This window comes from Oncorhynchus clarkii, chromosome 13 (assembly GCF_045791955.1).
Source record: "Oncorhynchus clarkii lewisi isolate Uvic-CL-2024 chromosome 13, UVic_Ocla_1.0, whole genome shotgun sequence".
In the NCBI taxonomy this organism is placed as follows: Eukaryota; Metazoa; Chordata; class Actinopteri; order Salmoniformes; family Salmonidae; genus Oncorhynchus; species Oncorhynchus clarkii.
Window position 1 is genome coordinate 65,415,791 of NC_092159.1, and position 23,011 is coordinate 65,438,801.

General features: G+C 51.1%; 1 protein-coding gene across 1 annotated transcript in view; it reads right to left on the reverse strand.

The window, feature by feature from the left end:
* LOC139365265 (E3 ubiquitin-protein ligase TRAF7) overlaps nucleotides 1-23,011 on the reverse strand; it is a 60,719-nt gene that overhangs the window by 17,497 nt on the left and 20,211 nt on the right. Inside the window, exons 4-16 of the mRNA XM_071102774.1 lie at nucleotides 22,852-22,968; nucleotides 21,133-21,225; nucleotides 20,836-20,869; nucleotides 19,266-19,545; nucleotides 14,706-14,840; nucleotides 11,549-11,644; nucleotides 11,172-11,293; nucleotides 10,562-10,635; nucleotides 10,356-10,404; nucleotides 9,226-9,353; nucleotides 6,452-6,534; nucleotides 5,798-5,837; nucleotides 4,099-4,215 (exon numbers count right to left, since the gene is read on the reverse strand). Of these exons, the coding sequence (XP_070958875.1) occupies nucleotides 4,099-4,215; nucleotides 5,798-5,837; nucleotides 6,452-6,534; nucleotides 9,226-9,353; nucleotides 10,356-10,404; nucleotides 10,562-10,635; nucleotides 11,172-11,293; nucleotides 11,549-11,644; nucleotides 14,706-14,840; nucleotides 19,266-19,545; nucleotides 20,836-20,869; nucleotides 21,133-21,225; nucleotides 22,852-22,968 (1,368 nt within the window). The remainder of the gene's footprint in view (nucleotides 1-4,098; nucleotides 4,216-5,797; nucleotides 5,838-6,451; nucleotides 6,535-9,225; nucleotides 9,354-10,355; nucleotides 10,405-10,561; nucleotides 10,636-11,171; nucleotides 11,294-11,548; nucleotides 11,645-14,705; nucleotides 14,841-19,265; nucleotides 19,546-20,835; nucleotides 20,870-21,132; nucleotides 21,226-22,851; nucleotides 22,969-23,011) is intronic.

The following is a 23,011-nucleotide window of genomic DNA, read 5'->3' on the forward strand; positions in this document are numbered from 1 at the left end:
ACAGGTCAGACTGGTGCTGTACAGGAAGAGGAGGTCTGGGGTTAAAGGTTAAACAGGTCAGACTGGTGCTGTACAGGAAGAGGAGGTCTGGGGTTAAAGGTTAAACAGGTCAGACTGGTGCTGTACAGGAAGAGGAGGTCTGGGGTTAAAGGTTAAACAGGTCAGACTGGTGCTGTACAGGAAGAGGAGGTCTGGGGTTAAAGGTTAAACAGGTCAGACTGGTACTGTACAGGAAGAGGAGGTCTGGGGTTAAAGGTTAAACAGGTCAGACTGGTACTGTACAGGAAGAGGAGGTCTGGGGTTAAAGGTTAAACAGGTCAGACTGGTACTGTACAGGAAGAGGTGGTCTGGGGTTAAAGGTTAAAGCTGTATTCCACAGTAAGGACCTCGTACCCAACGGTCAGCAAGGTGGTGGTGTGATGGTAGTGGTGTGATGGTGATGGTGTGATGGTAGTGGTGTGATGATGGTGGTGTGATGGTAGTGGTGTGATGGTAGTGGTGTGATGATGGTGGAGTGATGATGGTGGAGTGATGGTGGTTGTGTGATGGTGGTGGTGGTGTGATGGTAGTGTAGTGATGGTAGTGGAGTGATGGTAGTGGAGTGATGGTAGTGGTGTGATGGTAGTGGTGTGATGGTGGTGGTGTGATGGTGGTGGTGTGATGATGGTGGTGTGATGGTAGTGGTGTGATGGTAGTGGTGTGATGATGGTGGTGTGATGGTAGTGGTGTGATGGTGGTGGTGTGATGATGGTGGTGTGATGGTAGTGGTGTGATGGTAGTGGTGTGGTGGTGGTGGTGTGATGGTGGTGGTGTGATGGTGGTGGTGTGATGGTGGTGGTGTGATGGTGGTGGTGTGATGGTGGTGGTGTGATGGTGGTGGTGTGATGGTGGTGGTGTGATGGTGGTGGTGTGATGGTGGAGTGATGGTAGTGGTGTGATGGTAGTGGTGTGATGGTAGTGGAGTGATGGTAGTGGAGTGATGGTGTGATGGTAGTGGTGTGATGGTGGTGGTGTGATGGTAGTGGAGTGATGGTGGTGGTGTGGTGGTGGTGGTGTGATGGTAGTGGTGTGATGGTGGTAATGTGATGGTAGTGGTGGTGTGATGGTAGTGGTGTGATGGTAGTTGTGTGATGGTAGTGGTGTGATGGTGGTGGTGTGATGGTAGTGGTGTGATGGTGGAGTGATGGTAGTGGTGTGATGGTAGTGGTGTGATGATGGTGGTGTGATGGTAGTGGTGTGATGATGGTGGTGTGATGGTAGTGGTGTGATGGTAGTGGAGTGATGGTAGTGGAGTGATGGTAGTGGAGTGATGGTGTGATGGTAGTGGTGTGATGGTGGTGGTGTGATGGTAGTGGTGATGGTGTGATGGTAGTGGTGTGATGGTAGTGGTGTGATGGTAGTGGTGTGATGGTAGTGGAGTGATGGTAGTGGAGTGATGGTGGTGGTGTTGATGGTGGTGTGATGGTAGTGTAGTGATGGTAGTGTAGTGATGGTAGTGGAGTGATGGTAGTGGAGTGATGGTAGTGGAGTGATGGTGGTGGTGTGATGGTAGTGGAGTGATGGTGGTGGGATGGTGGTGGTATGGTAGTGGTGTGATGGTGGTGGTGTGATGGTAGTGGTGTGATGGTAGTGGTGTGATGGTGGTGGTGTGATGGTGGTGGTGTGATGGTATTGGTGTGATGATAGTGGTGTGATGGTAGTGGTGGTGTGATGGTAGTGGTGTGATGGTGGTGGTGTGATGGTAGTGGTGTGATGATGGTGGTGTGATGGTAGTGGTGTGATGGTAGTGTGATGGTAGTGGTGTGATGGTAGTGTGATGGTAGTGGTGTGATGGTAGTGTGATGGTGGAGGAGTGATGGTAGTGTGATGGTAGTGGTGTGGTGGTAGTGTGATGGTAGTGGTGTGATGGTAGTGTGATGGTAGTGGTGTGATAGTAGTGTGATGGTAGTGGTGTGATGGTAGTGTGATGGTAGTGGTGTGATGGTAGTGTGATGGTAGTGGTGTGATGGTAGTGTGATGGTAGTGGTGTGATGGTAGTGTGATGTAGTGGTGTGATGGTAGTGTGATGGTGGAGGAGTGATGGTAGTGTGATGGTAGTGGTGTGGTGGTAGTGTGATGGTAGTGGTGTGATGGTAGTGTGATGGTAGTGGTGTGATGGTAGTGTGATGGTAGTGGTGTGATGGTAGTGTGATGGTAGTGGTGTGATGGTAGTGTGATGGTAGTGGTGTGATGGTAGTGGTGTGATGGTAGTGTGATGGTAGTGGTGTGATGGTAGTGTGATGGTAGTTGTGTGATGGTAGTGGTGTGATGGTAGTGGTGTGATGGTAGTGGTGTGGTAGTGGTGTGGTAGTGGTGTGATGGTAGTGGTGTGGTAGTGGTAGTGTGATGGTAGTGTGATGGTGGAGGAGTGATGGTAGTGGTGTGATGGTAGTGGTGTGGTAGTGGTGTGGTAGTGGTGTGATGGTAGTGGTGTGGTAGTGGTAGTGTGATGGTAGTGTGATGGTGGAGGAGTGATGGTAGTGGTGTGGTGGTGGTGTGATGGTAGTGTGATGGTTTAGGGCGAGGCTCTGCTGCCTCAGGACGACCAGTCGCCTTAAACGAAGGAGCCATGAATTCTGTTCTGTATCAGAGACGACGTCAGACCCATCCGTCGGTGAGCTGAAGCCCAAGCTGAGTCGTGCAGCGAGACGATTAAAAACAATCACACAAGCCAGAGTCTCACCATCAGAATGGTTGAAAAATCAACACAATGTCAACGTGTTAGAAAGGCCGAGGTAAAGACCAGTCCCTCGACACAGACGACGTAGCAGGACCTGAAATTAACAGTTACATTTCACAATTCCTCCACAGCGACGTGAGAGACTGGTCAACAACTACAGGAAGTGGGAGACTGGTCAACAGCTACAGGAAGTGGGAGACTGGTCAACAGCTACAGGAAGTGGTTGGTTGGTCAACAGCTACAGGAAGTGGTTGGTTGGTCAACAGCTACAGGAAGTGGTTGGTTGGTCAACAACTACAGGAAGTGGTTGGTTGGTCAACAGCTACAGTAAGTGGTTGGTTGGTCAACAGCTACAGGAAGTGGTTGGTTGGTCAACAGCTACAGGAAGTGGTTGGTTGGTCAACAGCTACAGGAAGTGGTTGGTTGGTCAACAGCTACAGGAAGTGGTTGGTTGGTCAACAGCTACAGGAAGTGGTTGGTTGGTCAACAGCTACAGGAAGTGGTTGGTTGGTCAACAGCTACAGGAAGTGGTTGGTTGGTCAACAACTACAGGAAGTGGTTGGTTGGTCAACAACTACAGGAAGTGGTTGGTTGGTCAACAACTACAGGAAGTGGTTGGTTGGAGTCATTGCTGCTAAAAGGTGACACAAACAGTTACTGAGTGTCAAGATTATTTTTTCACCCGGGGCATTAAAAAAAGACTTGTTTCTCCTGCTCATTATTAATAATGAATGTGCCTTAACCTCAGATAACGGGGCGCTGTATTGATCCCCATCTATTTCATTCTTTACCTTGCAGATCACAGCGTACGGACACACCGCATTGGATAATTACAGCTGAATGATGTCAGTGGATTTAAACCAATCACCACTCTGTCTCTACTGACACCAGGAAAGAGAGGAACCGTCTCTCTCCACATCTCTGTCTCTACTGACACCAGGAAAGAGAGGAACCGTCTCTCTCCACATCTCTGTCTCTCCTGACACCAGGAAAGAGAGGAACCGTCTCTCTCCACATCTCTGTCTCTACTGACACCAGGAAAGAGAGGAACCGTCTCTATCCACATCTCTGTCTCTACTGACACCAGGAAAGAGAGGAACCGTCTCTATCCACATCTCTGTCTCTACTGACACCAGGAAAGAGAGGAACCGTCTCTATCCACATCTCTGTCTCTACTGACACCAGGAAAGAGAGGAACCGTCTCTCTCTGTCTCTCCTGACACCAGGAAAGAGAGGAACCGCCTCTCTCCACATCTCTGTCTCTACTGACACCAGGAAAGAGAGGAACCGTTTCTCTCCACATCTGTCTCTACTGACACCAGGAAAGTGAAGGAAGCAGCTTCTCGGCCTCTATTTTTAAAAACGGTCTTTGGCTCTACCTTGATGGCCTTGAGGGATCCGCTGAACAGCATGCTGTGGGAGGACACCAGCGTACACACCGGGTTGTCATGGGCACGGATTGTGTTCACCTTCTGCAGGGTCTGGACGTCCCACACCTACATAACACACAGAGAGAGTCAGGGGAGAGAGAGAGAGACAAGGGAGAGAGAGAGACAGGGGAGAGAGAGAGACAGGGGAGAGAGAGAGAGAGACAGAAGAGAGAGAGAGGAGACAGACAGAGAGAGAGAAGAGAGAGACAGGAGAAAAGAGAGAGAGGAGACAGACAGAGAGAGAGAAGAGAGAGACAGGAGATGAGAGAGAGAGAGAGAGAGAGAGAGAGAGAGAGAGAGAGAGAGAGAGAGAGAGAGAGATGGGGGAGAACGCACAAGAGGCATGTTGGACACAAAGCAGACACAGGGCTGATGATCTAGGTAAAGTACATCATGGTTCTACAGTCAGTGTAGGTGTTGCTGCTGTGTCGTCATGGTTCTACAGTCAGTGTAGGTGTTGCTGCTGTGTCGTCATGGTTCTACAGTCAGTGTAGGTGTTGCTGCTGTGTCGTCATGTGTTGTCATGGTTCTACAGTCAGTGTAGGTGTTGCTGCTGTGTCGTTATGGTTCTACAGTCAGTGTAGGTGTTGCTGCTGTGTCGTCATGTGTTGCTGCATTGCCATGTTGTCGTCTTAGGTCTCTTTCATGTAGTGTTGTGTTGTCTCGTTGTGATGTGTGTTGTGTCCTACATTTGTGTGTTATATTTTTAAATAACTATTTCTATATTCCCAGACCCCGACCCCGCAGGAGGCCGTCATTGTAAATTAGTATTTGTTCTTAACTTGACTTTAGTTCAAATAAAAGGTGAAAGAAATAAAAAATTTAACAAAAGGTGAGTTATATACACATACACCGGACAGTTTATTAGGTACACCGTCCCATTCACCATAATGGATCGCTCCCCCAGACAGTGAGTCACGTGGTCGTAGCTTGTTATATAAAGCAGGCAGACAGGCATCGAGGCATTCAGTTACTGGTCCATCGGACAGTTTATTAGGTACACCGTCCCATTCACCATAATGGATGGCTCCTCCAGACAGTGAGTCACGTGGTCGTAGCTTGTTGTATAAAACAGACAGACAGGCATCGAGGCATTCAGTTACTGGTCCATCGGATGTTAGACCGGGGAATAAAAAACGAGCGACCTTGAGCGTGGTACGATCGTCGGTGCCGGGCGCTCCAGTATCTCAGAAACGTCTGGACTTCCTGGGACTTTCACACGTCTGAGTTTCTGAGGGTTTACAGAGAACGACAAACACCCAGTCAGCGGCTGTGAGTGGAGACTGCTCGTTGAGGAGAGAGGTCCAAGGAGGCAGAGACAGAATTTGGCGTTGGGGAGTCCATGGCCCCGATCCTGCCTGGTGTCACCGGTACAGGTGGTGTAATGGTGTGGGGAATGTTTTATGCCCCGAATAATTCAGGCTGTTCTGGAGGCAAAGGGGGGTCCGACTTGGTACTAAATGGGTGTACCTAATAAACTGTCAGACTGTAGGTGTGTTGTTGTGGTTTATAAGAGACAACAGTCAGACTGTAGGTGTGTTACTGTTGTTGAACAGGACAATTCATAAGAGACAACAGTCAGACTGTAGGTGTGTTACTGTTGTTAAACAGGATAATTCATAAGAGACAACAGTCAGAACAGACTCACTATGATGGTGCAGTCAGCTGAGCCACTATACAGTCTGTTCCTACAGAGGGGGAAGAGGAGAGCGAGAAGAGGAGAGCGAGAGGGGGAAGAGGAGAGGGAGAGGGGGAAGGAGGAGAGCGAGAGGGGAAGGAGGAGAGCGAGAGGGGAAGGAGGAGAGCGAGAGGGGGAAGAGGAGAGAGCGAGAGGGGAAAGAGGAGAGAGCGAGAGGGGAAAGAGGAGAGAGCGAGAGGGGAAGGAGGAGAGAGCGAGAGAAAGAGGAGAGAGCGAGAGGGGAAAGAGGAGAGAGCGAGAGGGGAAGGAGCGCGAGGGAGGGGAAGGAGAGAGAGGGAGGGGAAGGAGAGAGAGAGATGGGAAGGAGAGAGAGAGGGGAAAGAGGGGAGTGAGAGTCGAAAGAGGAGAGAGCGAGAGTGAGAGGAAGAGGAGAGAGAGAGAGGGGGAAGAGGAGAGAGAGAGAGGGGGAAGAGGAAGAGGAGAGAGAGGGGGAAGAAGGAGAGACAGAAGAGTGAGAGATACACAACACAACAGCAGCGTTGAAGCCTGAATACATGATTATATGTCCTGCTATTATTACTACTGGAATTAACACAACTCTCTCTGTATGTGTGTGTGTGTGTGTGTGTGTGTGTGTGTGTGTGTGTGTGCGTGTGTCCTTACCCCTGTATACACAGTGCCAGCACGATTCCATCATGACCCTCCAGAGTCTTCTGACATTTATAGGTGGTGCAGGTATCCCACACCTGACAGAGAGCGAGAGAGAGAGAGAGAGTCAAAATGTGTCTGTGTGTGTGGTCTGAGAGAGAGAGAGAGAGTCAACATGTATCTATCTGTGTGTGGTTGATCAACGATTACAACTCAGGTCTAGAAGACTTCTGATCAACGAAGACTTCTGATCAACGATTACAACTCCGGTCTAGAAGACTTCTGATCAACGAAGACTTCTGATCAACGAAGACTTCTGATCAACGAAGACTTCTGATCAACGATTACAACTCAGGTCTAGAAGACTTCTGATCAACGATGACAACTCAGGTCTAGAAGACTTCTGATCAACGATTACAACTCAGGTCTAGAAGACTTCTGATCAACGATTACAACTCAGGTCTAGAAGACTTCTGATCAACGATTACAACTCAGATCTAGAAGACTTATTGATCAACGATTACAACTCAGGTCTAGAAGACTTATTGATCAACGATTACAACTCAGGTCTAGAAGACTTCTGATCAACGATTACAACTCAGGTCCAGAAGACTTCTGATCAACGAAGACTTCTGATCAACGATTACAACTCAGGTCCAGAAGACTTCTGATCAACGATTACAACTCAGGTCTAGAAGACTTCTGATCAACGACTTCTGATCAACGATTACAACTCAGGTCTAGAAGACTTCTGATCAACGAAGACTTCTGATCAACGATTACAACTCAGGTCCAGAAGACTTCTGATCAACGATTACAACTCAGGTCTAGAAGACGTCTTGATCAACGATTACAACTCAGATCTAGAAGACTTCTTGATCAACGATTACAACTCAGGTCTAGAAGACTTCTGATCAACGATTACAACTCAGGTCCAGAAGACTTCTGATCAACGAAGACTTCTGATCAACAATTACAACTCAGGTCTAGAAGACTTCTGATCAACGATTACAACTCAGGTCTAGAAGACTTCTGAGCAACGATTACAACTCAGGTCTAGAAGACTTCTGATCAACGACTTCTGATCAACAATTACAACTCAGATCTAGAAGACTTCTTGATCAACGATTACAACTCAGGTCTAGAAGACTTCTGATCAACGATTACAACTCAGGTCCAGAAGACTTCTGATCAACGACTTCTGATCAACGATTACAACTCAGATCTAGAAGACTTCTTGATCAACGATTACAACTCAGGTCTAGAAGACTTCTGATCAACGATTACAACTCAGATCTAGAAGACTTCTTGATCAACGATTACAACTCAGGTCTAGAAGACTTCTGATCAACGATTACAACTCAGGTCTAGAAGACTTCTGATCAACGATTACAACTCAGGTCTAGAAGACTTCTGATCAACGATTACAACTCAGGTCTAGAAGACTTCTGATCAACGACTTCTGAGAGTCGATCGATGGTGATAAATGCAATAATAAGTGAGTAAAGGATAATTATCTAAATAAAAAGTTGAATAAAAACCGTTTGTTCGTTTCCACTACGTCCCTGGTTGGGTCTGGTGTAAACCCATCCAGGCAGGATGGAATCTACATTTGCACGGCATTTTAGCTATCGATGAGACGTTTGGCAGCGCCTAATCAGTCCACTCTGTACCTGCCTGGCTGAGAAGCAGTGTGGGTAGAATGAGAGGGAGCTCTCCTGACAACCAGAGAGGCAGTGTGGGTAGAATGAGAGGGAGCTCTTCTGACAACCAGAGAGACAGTGTGGGTAGAATGAGAGGGAGCTCTCCTGACAACCAGAGAGGCAGTGTGGGTAGAATGAGAGGGAGCTCTCCTGACAACCAGAGAGGCAGTGTGGGTAGAATGAGAGGGAGCTCTTCTGACAACCAGAGAGACAGTGTGGGTAGAATGAGAGGGAGCTCTCCTGACAACCAGAGAGGCAGTGTGGGTAGAATGAGAGGGAGCTCTCCTGACAACCAGAGAGACAGTGTGGGTAGAATGAGAGGGAGCTCTCCTGACAACCAGAGAGACAGTGTGGGTAGAATGAGAGGGAGCTCTCCTGACAACCAGAGAGGCAGTGTGGGTAGAATGAGAGGGAGCTCTCCTGACAACCAGAGAGGCAGTGTGGGTAGAATGAGAGGGAGCTCTCCTGACAACCAGAGAGGCAGTGTGGGTAGAATGAGAGGTGGCTCTCCTGACAACCAGAGAGGCAGTGTGGGTAGAATGAGAGGGAGCTCTCCTGACAACCAGAGAGGCAGTGTGGGTAGAATGAGAGGGAGCTCTCCTGACAACCAGAGAGGCAGTGTGGGTAGAATGAGAGGGAGCTCTCCTGACAACCAGAGAGGCAGTGTGGGTAGAATGAGAGGGAGCTCTCCTGACAACCAGAGAGGCAGTGTGGGTAGAATGAGAGGGAGCTCTCCTGACAACCAGAGAGGCAGTGTGGGTAGAATGAGAGGGAGCTCTCCTGACAACCAGAGAGGCAGTGTGGGTAGAATGAGAGGGAGCTCTCCTGACAACCAGAGAGGCAGTGTGGGTAGAATGAGAGGGAGCTCTCCTGACAACCAGAGCTTGAAAAACGTGACTAAATTAAACTCAGGTCGTCTGTCTGGAAATGAATCCCCCAAGATTCCCTGATCATTTTTCAGGTGAAGACATTTTTCATTTTTCTGTTTCTCCTCTCATTTTTTAAATTCAAGTAGTTTTCAATATACCAACTTGAGAGAATGTCTGATTTTTAAGGTGTCCCAGTTGTTTGTGTGTGTGTGTGTACCTTGATGGTCTTGTCCGAGGAGCCAGAGAAGAGCAGGTCCCCTGTAGAGTAGACACACAGACACCAGACTGGCCCCTGGTGACCTACGAACGTCCCTTTACATTTAAAGATCTGCTGGGGGTCGTAGGCTGGAGGAGGGACACAAACAGGGAGGGTTTAACATCTCTTAACAACTTAACATCTCTGCACAGAGGGGAAAGGAGGAGGGACACAAACAGGGAGGGTTTAACATCTCTTCACAACTTAACATCTCTGCACAGAGGGGAAAGGAGGAGGGACACAAACAGGTTAGTCTAACATCTCTTCACAACTTAACATCTCTGCACAGAGGGGAAAGGAGGAGGGACACAAACAGGTTAGTCTAACATCTCTTCACAACTTAACATCTCTGCACAGAGGGGAAAGGAGGAGGGACACAAACAGGGAGGGTTTAACATCTCTTCACAACTTAACATCTCTGCACAGAGGGGAAAGGAGGAGGGACACAAACAGGTTAGTCTAACATCTCTTCACAACTTAACATCTCTGCACAGAGGGGAAAGGAGGAGGGACACAAACAGGTTAGTCTAACATCTCTTCACAACTTAACATCTCCGTTTCACAACGGAGGAGAGGAGAGGAGGGACACACACAGGTTAGTCTAACATCTCTTCACAACTTAACATCTCTGCATAGAGGGGAAAGGAGGAGGGACACACACAGGTTAGTCTAACATCTCTTCACAACTTAACATCTCTGCACAGAGGGGTAAGGAGGATGGACACACACAGGTTAGTCTAACATCTCTTCACAACTTAACATCTCTGCACAGAGGGGAAAGGAGGAGGGACACAAACAGGGAGGGTTTAACATCTCTTCACAACAGACAAGTGAAGGAGAGGAGAGGAGAGAAAGGAGAGGAGAGGAGAGAAGAAGAGGGAGAGGAGAAGAGGGAAAGGAGAGGAGAGAAAGGAGAGGAGAAGAGGGAAAGGAGAGGAGAGGAGAGAAGAAGAGGGAGAGGAGAAGAGGGAAAGGAGAGGAGAGAAGAAGAGGGAGAGGAGAGAAGAAGCGGGAGAGAGGAGAGGAGAAAAAGAGGGAAAGGGGAGAGAGAAGAAGAGGAAAGGAGAGTGAAAAACGGAGGAGAAACTCACAGCCCAGGATGCCCATGTTGAGTCTGGCGTTGATGTGGGACAACTCATCCTGAGAGACAGAGACGGAGAGACACGGAGAAAGAGAGAGGCACAGAGAGAGAGAGAGAGAGAGAGGCACGGAGAGAGAGAGAGAGACAGAGAGAGTAAATGATAAATGTACTGTGTGTGACGGTCATCCTAGTATAATATAGAGATCAGAAACTCACGTTGAGCATGGAGGCATCTCTCCTAAACTCCATCAGGTCTTCACTCAGCTTACTCTGGTTCTCATCCAGGACATCTGGAACACACCCCCCCCAGGTCAGAAACACACACACACCAGGTCAGAAACATCACCCCCAGGTCAGAAACACACACACACACACACCAGGTCAGAAACACCCCCCCAGGTCAGAAACACACACACACACACCCCAGGTCAGAAACACACACACACCAGGTCAGAAACACCCCCCCAGGTCAGAAACACACACACACACACCCCAGGTCAGAAACACACACACACCAGGTCAGAAACACCCCCCCAGGTCAGAAACACACACACACCCCCCAGGTCAGAAACACACACACACCAGGTCAGAAACATCACCCCCAGGTCAGAAACACACACACAACCCCACACACACACACCCCCCAGGTCAGAAACATCACCCCCAGGTCAGAAACACACACACACACCAGGTCAGAAACATCACCCCCAGGTCAGAAACATCACCCCCAGGTCAGAAACACACACACACACACCAGGTCAGAAACATCACCCCCAGGTCAGAAACACCCCCCCAGGTCAACCCCCCCCCCCCCCCCCCCTCATACCAAACTTCAGTTCCAGGTTCTTCTCCAGCTGGTCCAGTTTCTCAGACAGTTTCCCCAGCATGGACCTCAGGAAGGCAATGTCCTGGTCCTTCTGAGACAGGGTCACCTGCATCTCATGGAACCTATCAGGGAGAGAGGGAGGGTCAACATGGAACCTATCAGGGAGAGAGAGAGGGTCACAATGGAACCTATCAGGGAGAGTCAACATGGAACCTATCAGGGAGAGAGAGAGGGTCAACATGGAGCCTATCAGGGAGAGTCAACATGGAGCCTATCAGGGAGAGTCAACATGGAACCTATCAGGGAGAGAGGGAGGGTCAACATGGAACCAATCAGGGAGAGAGGGAGGGTCACCTGTACCTCATGGTTGTACGTACCTGTCATCAGTCTGTTGCAGGAACTCCTTCAGCCCTTCAAACTTACACAGGTCCAGATGGGTGGAATACGTATCCTGGTTACCTATAAACGCACATCTGAGGAGAAGGAGAGAGAGAGGGGTCAGACAGGGGGTCAGACAGGGGGTCAGACAGGGAGAGAGGGGTCAGACAGGGGGAGAGAGAGGGGTCAGACAGGGAGAGAGGGGTCAGACAGGGGGTCAGACAGGGAGAGAGAGAGGGGTCAGACAGGGGGTCAGACAGGGGGTCAGACAGGGGGTCAGACAGGGGGTCAGACAGGGGGTCAGACAGGGGGTCAGACAGGGAGAGAGAGAGGTCAGACAGGGGGAGAGAGAGAGGGGTCAGACAGGGGGAGAGAGAGGGGTCAGACAGGGGGAGAGAGAGGGGTCAGACCGGGGGTCAGACAGGGAGAGAGAGAGGGGTCAGACAGGGGGAGAGAGAGAGGGGTCAGACAGGGGGAGAGAGAGAGGGGTCAGACAGGGGGAGAGAGAGGGGTCAGACAGGGGGTCAGACAGGGGGAGAGAGAGGGGTCAGACAGGGAGAGAGAGAGGGGTCAGACAGGGGGTCCAGATGGGTGGAATACGTATCCTGGTTACCTATAAATGCACATCTGAGGAGAAGGAGAGAGAGAGGGGTCAGACAGGGGGAGAGAGAGAGGGGTCAGACAGGGGGAGAGAGAGGGGTCAGACAGGGGGTCAGACAGGGAGAGAGAGAGGGGTCAGACAGGGGGAGAGAGAGGGGGGTCAGACAGGGGGAGAGAGAGAGGGGTCAGACAGGGGGAGAGAGAGGGGTCAGACAGGGGGTCAGACAGGGAGAGGGAGAGGGGTCAGACAGGGGGAGAGAGAGGGGTCAGACAGGGGGTCAGACAGGGAGAGAGAGAGGGGTCAGACAGGGAGAGAGAGAGGGGTCAGACAGGGGGTCCAGATGGGTGGAATACGTATCCTGGTTACCTATAAACCCACAACTGAGGAGAAGGAGATAGAGGGGTCAGACAGGGGGTCAGACAGGGGGAGAGAGAGGGGTCAGACAGGGGGTCAGACAGGGGGAGAGAGATGGGTCAGACAGGGGGTCAGACAGGGAGAGAGAGAGGGGTCAGACAGGGGGAGAGAGAGGGGTCAAACAGGGGGAGAGAGATGGGTCAGACAGGGGGTCAGACAGGGAGAGAGAGAGGGGTCAGACAGGGGGAGAGAGAGGGGTCAAACAGGGGGTCAGACAGGGGGAGAGAAAGGGGTTAGACAGGGGGAGTCAGACAGGGGGTCAAACAGGGGGTCAGACAGGGAGACAGAGGGGTCAGACAGGGGGAGAGAGAGGGGTCAAACAGGGGGTCAGACAGGGGGTCCAGATGTGTGGAATACGTATCCTGGTTACCGATAAACGCACATCTGAGAAGGAGGGGTGGGGTTAGACAGGGGGTCGGGGGGGGGGTCAGGGAGGGGGTCAGACATGAGGTCAGGGGGGGGTCAGGGAGGGGTTCAGACATGAGGTCAGGGGGTCGGTGTGTGTTTATACTTTATGTTCTGGATGATTCCCACCCTGTGGTTATATCCTATCAGAGAGTATTCCCACCCTGTGGTTATATCCTATCAGAGAGTATTCCCACCCTGTGGTTCTATCCTATCAGAGAGTATTCCCACCCTGTGGTTCTATCCTATCAGAGAGTATTCCCACCCTGTGGTTATATCCTACCAGAGAGTATTCCCACCCTGTGGTTATATCCTATCAGAGAGTATTCCCACCCTGTGGTTCTATCCTATCAGAGAGCATTCCCACCCTGTGGTTCTATCCTATCAGAGAGTATTCCCACCCTGTGGTTCTATCCTATCAGAGAGTATTCCCACCCTGTGGTTCTATCCTATCAGAGAGTATTCCCACCCTGTGGTTCTATCCTACCGGAGAGTATTCCCACCCTGTGGTTATATCCTATCAGAGTATTCCCACCCTGTGGTTAAATCCTATCAGAGAGTATTCCCACCCTGTGGTTATATCCTATCAGAGTATTCCCACCCTGTGGTTATATCCTATCAGAGTATTCCCACCCTGTGGTTATATCCTATCAGAGTATTCCCACCCTGTGGTTATATCCTATCAGAGAGTATTCCCACCCTGTGGTTATATCCTATCAGAGAGTACTCCCACCCTGTGGTTATATCCTATCAGAGAGTACTCCCACCCTGTGGTTATATCCTATCAGAGAGTATTCCCACCCTGTGGTTATATCCTATCAGAGAGTATTCCCACCCTGTGGTTATATCCTATCCATCTACAGTACCAATCAGAGAGTATTCCCACCCTGTGGTTATATCCTATCAGAGAGTATTCCCACCCTGTGGTTATATCCTATCAGAGAGTATTCCCACCCTGTGGTTATATCCTATCAGAGAGTATTCCCACCCTGTGGTTATATCCTATCAGAGAGTATTCCCACCCTGTGGTTCTATCCTATCAGAGTAATCCCACCCTGTGGTTCTATCCTATCAGAGAGTATTCCCCTCCTGTGGTTATATCATATCAGAGAGTATTCCCACCCAGTGGTTAAATCCTATCCATCTACAGTGACTGACTCAATGCTGTTCTGAGAGGAAGAGCGAGGATGTGCTACCTGTCCCAGACCTGCTGTTTTCAACTCTCTAGAGACAGCAGGAGTGGTAGAGATACTCTGAATGATCGGCTATGAAAAGCCAACTGACATTTACTCCTGAGGTGCTGACTTGCTGCACCCTCAACAAATACTGTGATTATTATTATTTGACCCTGCTGGTCATCTATGAACATTTGAACATCTTGGCCATGTTCTGTTATAATCTCCACCCGGCACAGCCAGAAGAGGACTGGCCACCCCACATAGCCTGGTTCCTCTCTAGGTTTCTTCCTAGGTTTTGGCCTTTCTAGGGAGTTTTTCCTAGCCACCGTGCTTCTACACCTGCATTGCTTGCTGTTTGGGGTTTTAGGCTGGGTTTCTGTACAGCACTTTGAGATATCAGCTGATGTACGAAGGGCTTTAATATAAATACATTTGATTTGATTTGTAAATTTCCCAAATTTCCCAAATTTTCCTGACGGAAACCCTGGTGTGTGTGTGTGTGCGTGTGTGTGTGTGTGTGTGTGTATGTGTGTGTGAGTGTGAGAGAGAGAGACCTACCCGTATTTGGAGTGAGGGCACTTGATGTGTTCACATTCCTTAAGGTGTCCCTCCAGGTTCATGGTGAGTAGAGGAGGGCAGGAGGGGTTGTTGGGACAGCGCACTGGACGGTAGTCACAGCTCACCTCATGCTCCCTGCAGGTCAGAGGTCAACATCAGGTCACAGCAAAGGGATCGTTTCCCTCCTACGTCTAACCAGCAAAGGGGATCGTTTCCCTCCTACGTCTAACCAGCAAAGGGGATCGTTTCCCTGAAACATCTAACCAGCAAAGGGATCTTTTCCCTCCTACGTCTAACCAGCAAAGGGATCTTTTCCCTGAAACGTCTAACCGGCAAAGGGGATCGTTTCCTTCCTACGTCTAACCGGCAAAGGGATCGTTTCCCTCCGACGTCTAACCGGCAAAGGGGATCGTTTCCCTGAAACGTCTAACCAGCAAAGGGGATCTTTTCCCTGAAACGTCTAACCGGCAAAGGGATCATTTCCCTCCGGCGTCTAACCGGCAAAGGGGATCGTTTCCCTTCTACGTCTAACCGGCAAAGGGGATCGTTTCCCTTCTACGTCTAACCGGCAAAGGGGATCGTTTCCCTCCGACGTCTAACCGGCAACGGGGATCGTTTCCCTGAAACGTCTAACCGGCAAAGGGGATCGTTTCCCTGAAACGTCTAACCGGCAAAGGGGATCGTTTCCCTGAAACGTCTAACCGGCAAAGGGGATCGTTTCCCTGAAACGTCTAACCGGCAAAGGGGATCGTTTCCCTGAAACGTCTAACCGGCAAAGGGGATCGTTTCCCTGAAACGTCTAACCGGCAAAGGGGATCGTTTCCCTGAAACGTCTAACCGGCAAAGGGGATCGTTTCCCTGAAACGTCTAACCGGCAAAGGGGATCGTTTCCCTGAAACGTCTAACCGGCAATGGGGATTGTTTCCCTGAAACATCTAACCGGCAAAGGGATTGTTTCCCTCCGACGTCTAACCGGCAAAGGGGATCGTTTCCCTCCGACGTCTAACCAGCAATGGGGATCGTTTCCCTCCGCCGTCTAACCAGCAAAGGGATCGTTTCCCTCCGCCGTCTAACCAGCAAAGGGATCGTTTCCCTCCGCCGTCTAACCGGCAAAGGGGATCGTTTCCCTGAAACATCTAACCGGCAAAGGGGATCGTTTCCCTGAAACATCTAACCGGCAAAGGGGATCGTTTCCCTGAAACGTCTAACCGGCAAAGGGGATCGTTTCTGAAACGTCTAACCGGCAAAACGTCTAACCGGCAAAGGGGATCGTTTCCCTGAAACGTCTAACCGGCAAAGGGGATTGTTTCCCTGAAACGTCTAACCGGCAAAGGGGATTGTTTCCCTGAAACGTCTAACCAGCAAAGGGATCGTTTCCCTCCGCCGTCTAACCGGCAAAGGGGATTGTTTCCCTGAAACATCTAACCAGCAAAGGGGATCGTTTCCCTGAAACATCTAACCAGCAAAGGGGATCGTTTCCCTGAAACATCTAATCGGCAAAGGGGATTGTTTCCCTGAAACGTCTAACCGGCAAAGGGGATCGTTTCCCTGAAACGTCTAACCGGCAAAGGGGATCGTTTCCCTGAAACGTCTAACCGGCAAAGGGGATCGTTTCCCTGAAACGTCTAACCGGCAAAGGGGATCGTTTCCCTGAAACGTCTAACCGGCAAAGGGGATCGTTTCCCTGAAACGTCTAACCGGCAAAGGGGATCGTTTCCCTGAAACGTCTAACCGGCAAAGGGGATCGTTTCCCTGAAACGTCTAACCGGCAAAGGGGATCGTTTCCCTGAAACGTCTAACCGGCAAAGGGGAGCGTTTCCCTGAAACGTCTAACCGGAAAAGGGGATCGTTTCCCTGAAACGTCTAACCAGCAAAGGTGAGCGTTTCCCTGAAACGTCTAACCAGCAAAGGGATTGTTTCCCTCCGACGTCTAACCAGCAAAGGGGATCGTTTCCCTCCCACGTCTAACCAGCAAAGGGGATCGTTTCCCTCCGACGTCTAACCAGCAATGGGGATCGTTTCCCTCCGCCGTCTAACCAGCAAAGGGATCGTTTCCCTCCGCCGTCTAACCAGCAAAGGGATCGTTTCCCTCCGCCGTCTAACCAGCAAAGGGATCGTTTCCCTCCGCCGTCTAACCGGCAAAGGGGATCGTTTCCCTGAAACATCTAACCAGCAAAGGGGATCGTTTCCCTGAAACATCTAACCAGCAAAGGGGATCGTTTCCCTGAAACATCTAACCGGCAAAGGGGATCGTTTCCCTGAAACATCTAACCAGCAAAGGGGATCGTTTCCCTGAAACATCTAACCAGCAAAGGGGATCGTTTCCCTCCCACGTCTAACCAGCAAAGGGGATTGTTTCCCTCCGACGTCTAACCAGCAATGGGGATCGTTTCCCTCCGCCGTCTAACCAGCAAAGGGATCGTTTCCCTCCGCCGTCTAACCAGCAAAGGGATCGTTTCCCTCCGCCGTCTAACCAGCAAAGGGATCGTTTCCCTCCGCCGTCTAACCGGCAAAGGGGATCGTTTCCCTGAAACATCTAACCGGCAAAGGGGATCGTTTCCCTGAAACATCTAACCGGCAAAGGGGATCGTTTCCCTGAAACGTCTAACCGGCAAAGGGGATCGTTTCCCTGAAACGTCTAACCGGCAAAGGGGATCGTTTCCCTGAAACGTCTAACCGGCAAAGGGGATTGTTTCCCTGAAACGTCTAACCGGCAAAGGGGATTGTTTCCCTGAAACGTCTAACCAGCAAAGGGATCGTTTCCCTCCGCCGTCTAACCAGCAAAGGGGATTGTTTCCCTGAAACATCTAACCAGCAAAGGGGATCGTTTCCCTGAAACATCTAACCAGCAAAGGGGATCGTTTCCCTGAAACATCTAATCGGCAAAGGGGATTGTTTCCCTGAAACGTCTAACCGGCAAAGGGGATCGTTTCCCTGAAACGTCTAACCGGCAAAGGGGATCGTTTCCCTGAAACGTCTAACCGGCAAAGGGGATCGTTTCCCTGAAACGTCTAACCGGCAAAGGGGATCGTTTCCCTGAAACGTCTAACCGGCAAAGGGGATCGTTTCCCTGAAACGTCTAACCGGCAAAGGGGATCGTTTCCCTGAAACGTCTAACCGGCAAAGGGGATCGTTTCCCTGAAACGTCTAACCGGCAAAGGGGATCGTTTCCCTGAAACGTCTAACCGGCAAAGGGGAGCGTTTCCCTGAAACGTCTAACCGGAAAAGGGGATCGTTTCCCTGAAACGTCTAACCAGCAAAGGTGAGCGTTTCCCTGAAACGTCTAACCAGCAAAGGGATTGTTTCCCTCCGACGTCTAACCAGCAAAGGGGATCGTTTCCCTCCCACGTCTAACCAGCAAAGGGGATCGTTTCCCTCCGACGTCTAACCAGCAATGGGGATCGTTTCCCTCCGCCGTCTAACCAGCAAAGGGATCGTTTCCCTCCGCCGTCTAACCAGCAAAGGGATCGTTTCCCTCCGCCGTCTAACCAGCAAAGGGATCGTTTCCCTCCGCCGTCTAACCGGCAAAGGGGATCGTTTCCCTGAAACATCTAACCAGCAAAGGGGATCGTTTCCCTGAAACATCTAACCAGCAAAGGGGATCGTTTCCCTGAAACATCTAACCGGCAAAGGGGATCGTTTCCCTGAAACATCTAACCAGCAAAGGGGATCGTTTCCCTGAAACATCTAACCAGCAAAGGGGATCGTTTCCCTCCCACGTCTAACCAGCAAAGGGGATTGTTTCCCTCCGACGTCTAACCAGCAATGGGGATCGTTTCCCTCCGCCGTCTAACCAGCAAAGGGATCGTTTCCCTCCGCCGTCTAACCAGCAAAGGGATCGTTTCCCTCCGCCGTCTAACCAGCAAAGGGATCGTTTCCCTCCGCCGTCTAACCGGCAAAGGGGATCGTTTCCCTGAAACATCTAACCAGCAAAGGGGATCGTTTCCCTGAAACATCTAACCAGCAAAGGGGATCGTTTCCCTGAAACATCTAACCGGCAAAGGGGATCGTTTCCCTGAAACATCTAACCAGCAAAGGGGATCGTTTCCCTGAAACATCTAACCAGCAAAGGGGATCGTTTCCCTGAAACGTCTAACGTTTGGATTTTTAGAGCGAACTGTCTTTTTTTTTTTTACCCCTTTTTCTCCCCAATTTCGTAGTAGAGAAAGAGGGGAGGGGTGGAGGAGGGCAGAGAGAGGGAGTAGTTGTTGTAGTAGCTACTATCTTGTCTCATCGCTACAACTCCCGTACGGGCTCGGGAGAGACGAAGGTTGAAAGTCACGCACCGTGGGGCGACGCACAATTGGCCTAGCGTCGCCCGGGTTAGGGAGGGCTTGGTCGGTAGGGGTGTCCTTGTCTAGGGAGGGCTCCCGGTCGCGGCCGGTTACGACAGAGCCTGGGCGCGAACCCAGGACTCTGATGGCACAGCTGGCGCTGCAGTACAGCGCCCTTAACCACTGCGCCACCCGGGAGGCCCTTGAACTGTCCTTTTAAAAAAATCACAACGGCACAATAACTAACTAAACAAAACGAACATGCATTGACATTTCAAGCCCTTACTTGCGTGTGGTGAGCTTGATGGTGAAAGGACAGCCCATTGGATCAACCTCAAAGTTCCCAGGTCCTCCCATCTTAGGTGTCCCTTCACCCCGACTAGCAGCAGTGCCTCCTCCGGCACCGTTAGGGGAAGCCCCTCCTCCGGCCCCATTAGGGGAAGTGGGGGTGGTGTTTAAGAGCCGGCAGCCGTATTTACAGTGGATAAACAGCTCTCCTATCTGTTCTGCTACAGCTATGTTGTTCACCACCACCGTCAACTTAGCCGTGTCCACCGGACACTTATCTAGAGGAGGTGAGAGAGGGAGAGAACAGGGAGGAGGAGGGGAGGAGGAGGGGAGAGAGGGAGAGAACAGGGAGGAGGTGGGGAGGGGTGGAGGAGGGGAGAGAGGGAGAGAACAGGGAGGAGGGGGGAGGGGTGGAGGAGGTGAGAGAGGGAGAGAACAGGGAGGAGGGGGAGGGGTGGAGGAGGTGAGAGAGGGAGAGAACAGGGAGGAGGAGGGGAGGGGTGGAGGTGAGAGAGGGAGAATGAGAGAACATGGAGAAAGAGTGGAGGAGGGCAGAGAGGGAGAGAGGGAGAATGAGAGAACAGGAAGAAAGAGAGGAGAGGTGGAGGAGATGTCAGAGGGAGAATGAGAACATGGAGAAAGAGGGGAGGAGGGGAGAGAGGGAGAATGAGAGAACAGGGAGAAAGAGGGAAGGGGTGGAGGAGGGCAGAGAGAGGGAGAGCGAGAGAACATGGAGAAAGAGGGGAGGGGTGGAGGAGGGAGAATGAGAGAACAGGGAGAAAGAGGGAAGGGGTGGACGAGGGCAGAGAGAGGGAGAGCGAGAGAACATGGAGAAAGAGGGGAGGGGTGGTGGAGGGAGAATGAGAGAACGGGGAGAAAGAGGGGAGGGGTGGAGGAGGGCGGAGAAAGGGAGAATGAGAGAACAGGGAGAAAGAGAGGAGGGATAGAGGAGGGCAGAGAGAGGGAGAATGAGAGAACAGGGAGAAAGAGGGGAGGGGTGGAGGAGGGAGAATGAGAGAACAGGGAGAAAGAGGGAAGGGGTGGAGGAGGGCAGAGAGAGGGAGAGCGAGAGAACATGGAGAAAGAGGGGAGGGGTGGAGGAGGGAGAATGAGAGAACAGGGAGAAAGAGGGAAGGGGTGGAGGAGGGCAGAGAGAGGGAGAGCGAGAGAACATGGAGAAAGAGGGGAGGGGTGGAGGAGGGAGAATGAGAGAACAGGAGAAAGATGGGGGATGGAGGAGGGGAGAGGGAGAATGAGAGAACAGGGAGAAAGAGAGGAGGGGTAGAGGAGGGAGAATGAGAGAACAGGGAGAAAGAGGGGAGGGGTGGAGGAGGGCAGAGAGAGGGAGAATGAGAGAACAGGGAGAAAGAGAGGAGGGGTAGAGGAGGGCAGAGAGGGAGAATGAGAGAACAGGGAGAAAGAGGGGAGGGGTGGAGGAGGGGAGAGAGAGGGAGAGCGAGAGAGCGACAGATAAACAAATGTAACAACAATTTGCTTTCACATTATATATGTGATGCTGGAAAGGTGTAAATATTTAACCAACAGTGTAGGTAGGTAAAGTCCCCTACCGGAGGTCAAGGCACATCGCCTGCAGAAGGTGTGCTGGAGGGAGAGACAGACAGAGACAGGTCAATGAGAACAAACATGGGAGACAGAGGTCTATGAAGGAGGGGTGAGGAGAGGAGGGGTGAGGAGAGGAGGGGTGAGGAGAGGAGGGGTGAGGAGAACCAACAGGGGAGCGGAGAGGAGGGGTGAGGAGAGGAGGGGTGAGGAGGACAAACAGGGGAGCGGAGAGGAGGGGTGAGGAGGACCAACAGGGGAGCGGAGAGGGTGAGGAAGTGAGAGGAAAGGCTGGTTTCTCTCACCCCACAGGTGGTGATGACAGGGTCTTTGAAGACGCTGCAGCAGAGCTGACAACACAGCTTCACCGACGGCTGCTCTGCAAACACCAGGGGCTCCTACACACATCATTAGCATAGTTAGCATTCAGGTATCACTAGCATAGTTAACATTCAGGTATCACCAGCATAGTTAGCATTCAGGTATCACTAGCATAGTTAGCATTCAGGTATCTCTAGCATAGTTAGCATTCAGGTATCTCTAGCATAGTTAGCATTCAGGTATCTCTAGCATAGTTAGCATTCAGGTGTCTCTAGCATAGTTAGCATTCAGGTATCACTAGCATTCAGGTATCACTAGCATTCAGGTATCACTAACATCGATAGCATTCAGGTATCACTAGCATTCAGGTATCACTAGCATCAATAGCATTCAGGTATCGATAACAGTCAGGTATCATCAGCATCGATAGCACCCGGGCTATCATCAGCATCGATAGCACCGGGCTATCATCAGCATCGATAGCACCGGGCTATCATCAGCATCGATAGCACCGGGCTATCATCAGCATCGATAGCACCGGGCTATCATCAGCATCGATAGCACCGGGCTATCATCAGCATCGATAGCACCGGGCTATCATCAGCATCGATAGCACCGGGCTATCATCAGCATCGATAGCACCGGGCTATCATCAGCATCGATAGCACCGGGCTATCATCAGCATCGATAGCACCGGGCTATCATCAGCATCGATAGCACCGGGCTATCATCAGCATCGATAGCACCCGGCTATCATCAGCATCGATAGCACCCGGCTATCATCAGCATCGATAGCACCCGGGGTATCATCAGCATCGATAGCACCCGGGGTATCATCAGCATCGATAGCACCCGGGGTATCATCAGCATCGATAGCACCCGGGGTATCATCAGCATCGATAGCACCGGGGTATCATCAGCATCGACAGCACCCGGGGTATCATCAGCATCGATAGCACCCGGGGTATCATCAGCATCGATAGCACAGGGGTATCATCAGCATCGATAGCACCGGGGTATCATCAGCATCGATAGCACCGGGTATCATCAGCATCGATAGCACCGGGTATCATCAGCATCGATAGCACCGGGTATCATCAGCATCGATAGCACCGGGGGTATCATCAGCATCGATAGCACCCGGGGTATCATTGAAGTATAATTAGCATCGAGTTAACATTGGCATCGATAGCACCGAGGTATCATCAGCATCGATAGCACCGGGCTATCATCAGCATCGATAGCACCGGGGTATCATCAGCATCGATAGCACCGGGGTATCATCAGCATCGATAGCACCGGGGTATCATCAGCATCGATAGCACCCGGGGTATCATCAGCATCGATAGCACCGGGGTATCATCAGCATCGATAGCACCGGGGTATCATCAGCATCGATAGCACCGGGGTATCATCAGCATCGATAGCACCGGGGTATCATCAGCATCGATAGCACCGGGGTATCATCAGCATCGATAGCACCGGGGTATCATCAGCATCGATAGCACCCGGGGTATCATCAGCATCGATAGCACCCGGGGTATCATCAGCATCGATAGCACCGGGGTATCATCAGCATCGATAGCACCCGGGGTATCATTGAAGTATAATTAGCATCGAGTTAACATTGGCATCGATAGCGTTAGCGTATTTAATGTTGAAGGATTGTGTTAGCATCTTTAGCATCATTAGTGTAGCCGTACCGTGTCGTCGTCGTCCTCGTGAAGAGAGAAGGTCGAGCGGAGAGACATGTTGGACTCAGAGAGGAGGGAACGCACCGAGATGGCAGAGTCAGAACGCCTCGGGGTGCTGATGGGGAGCTGGGGGGGACAGAGACAGAGAGAGACCGAGACAGACAGATAG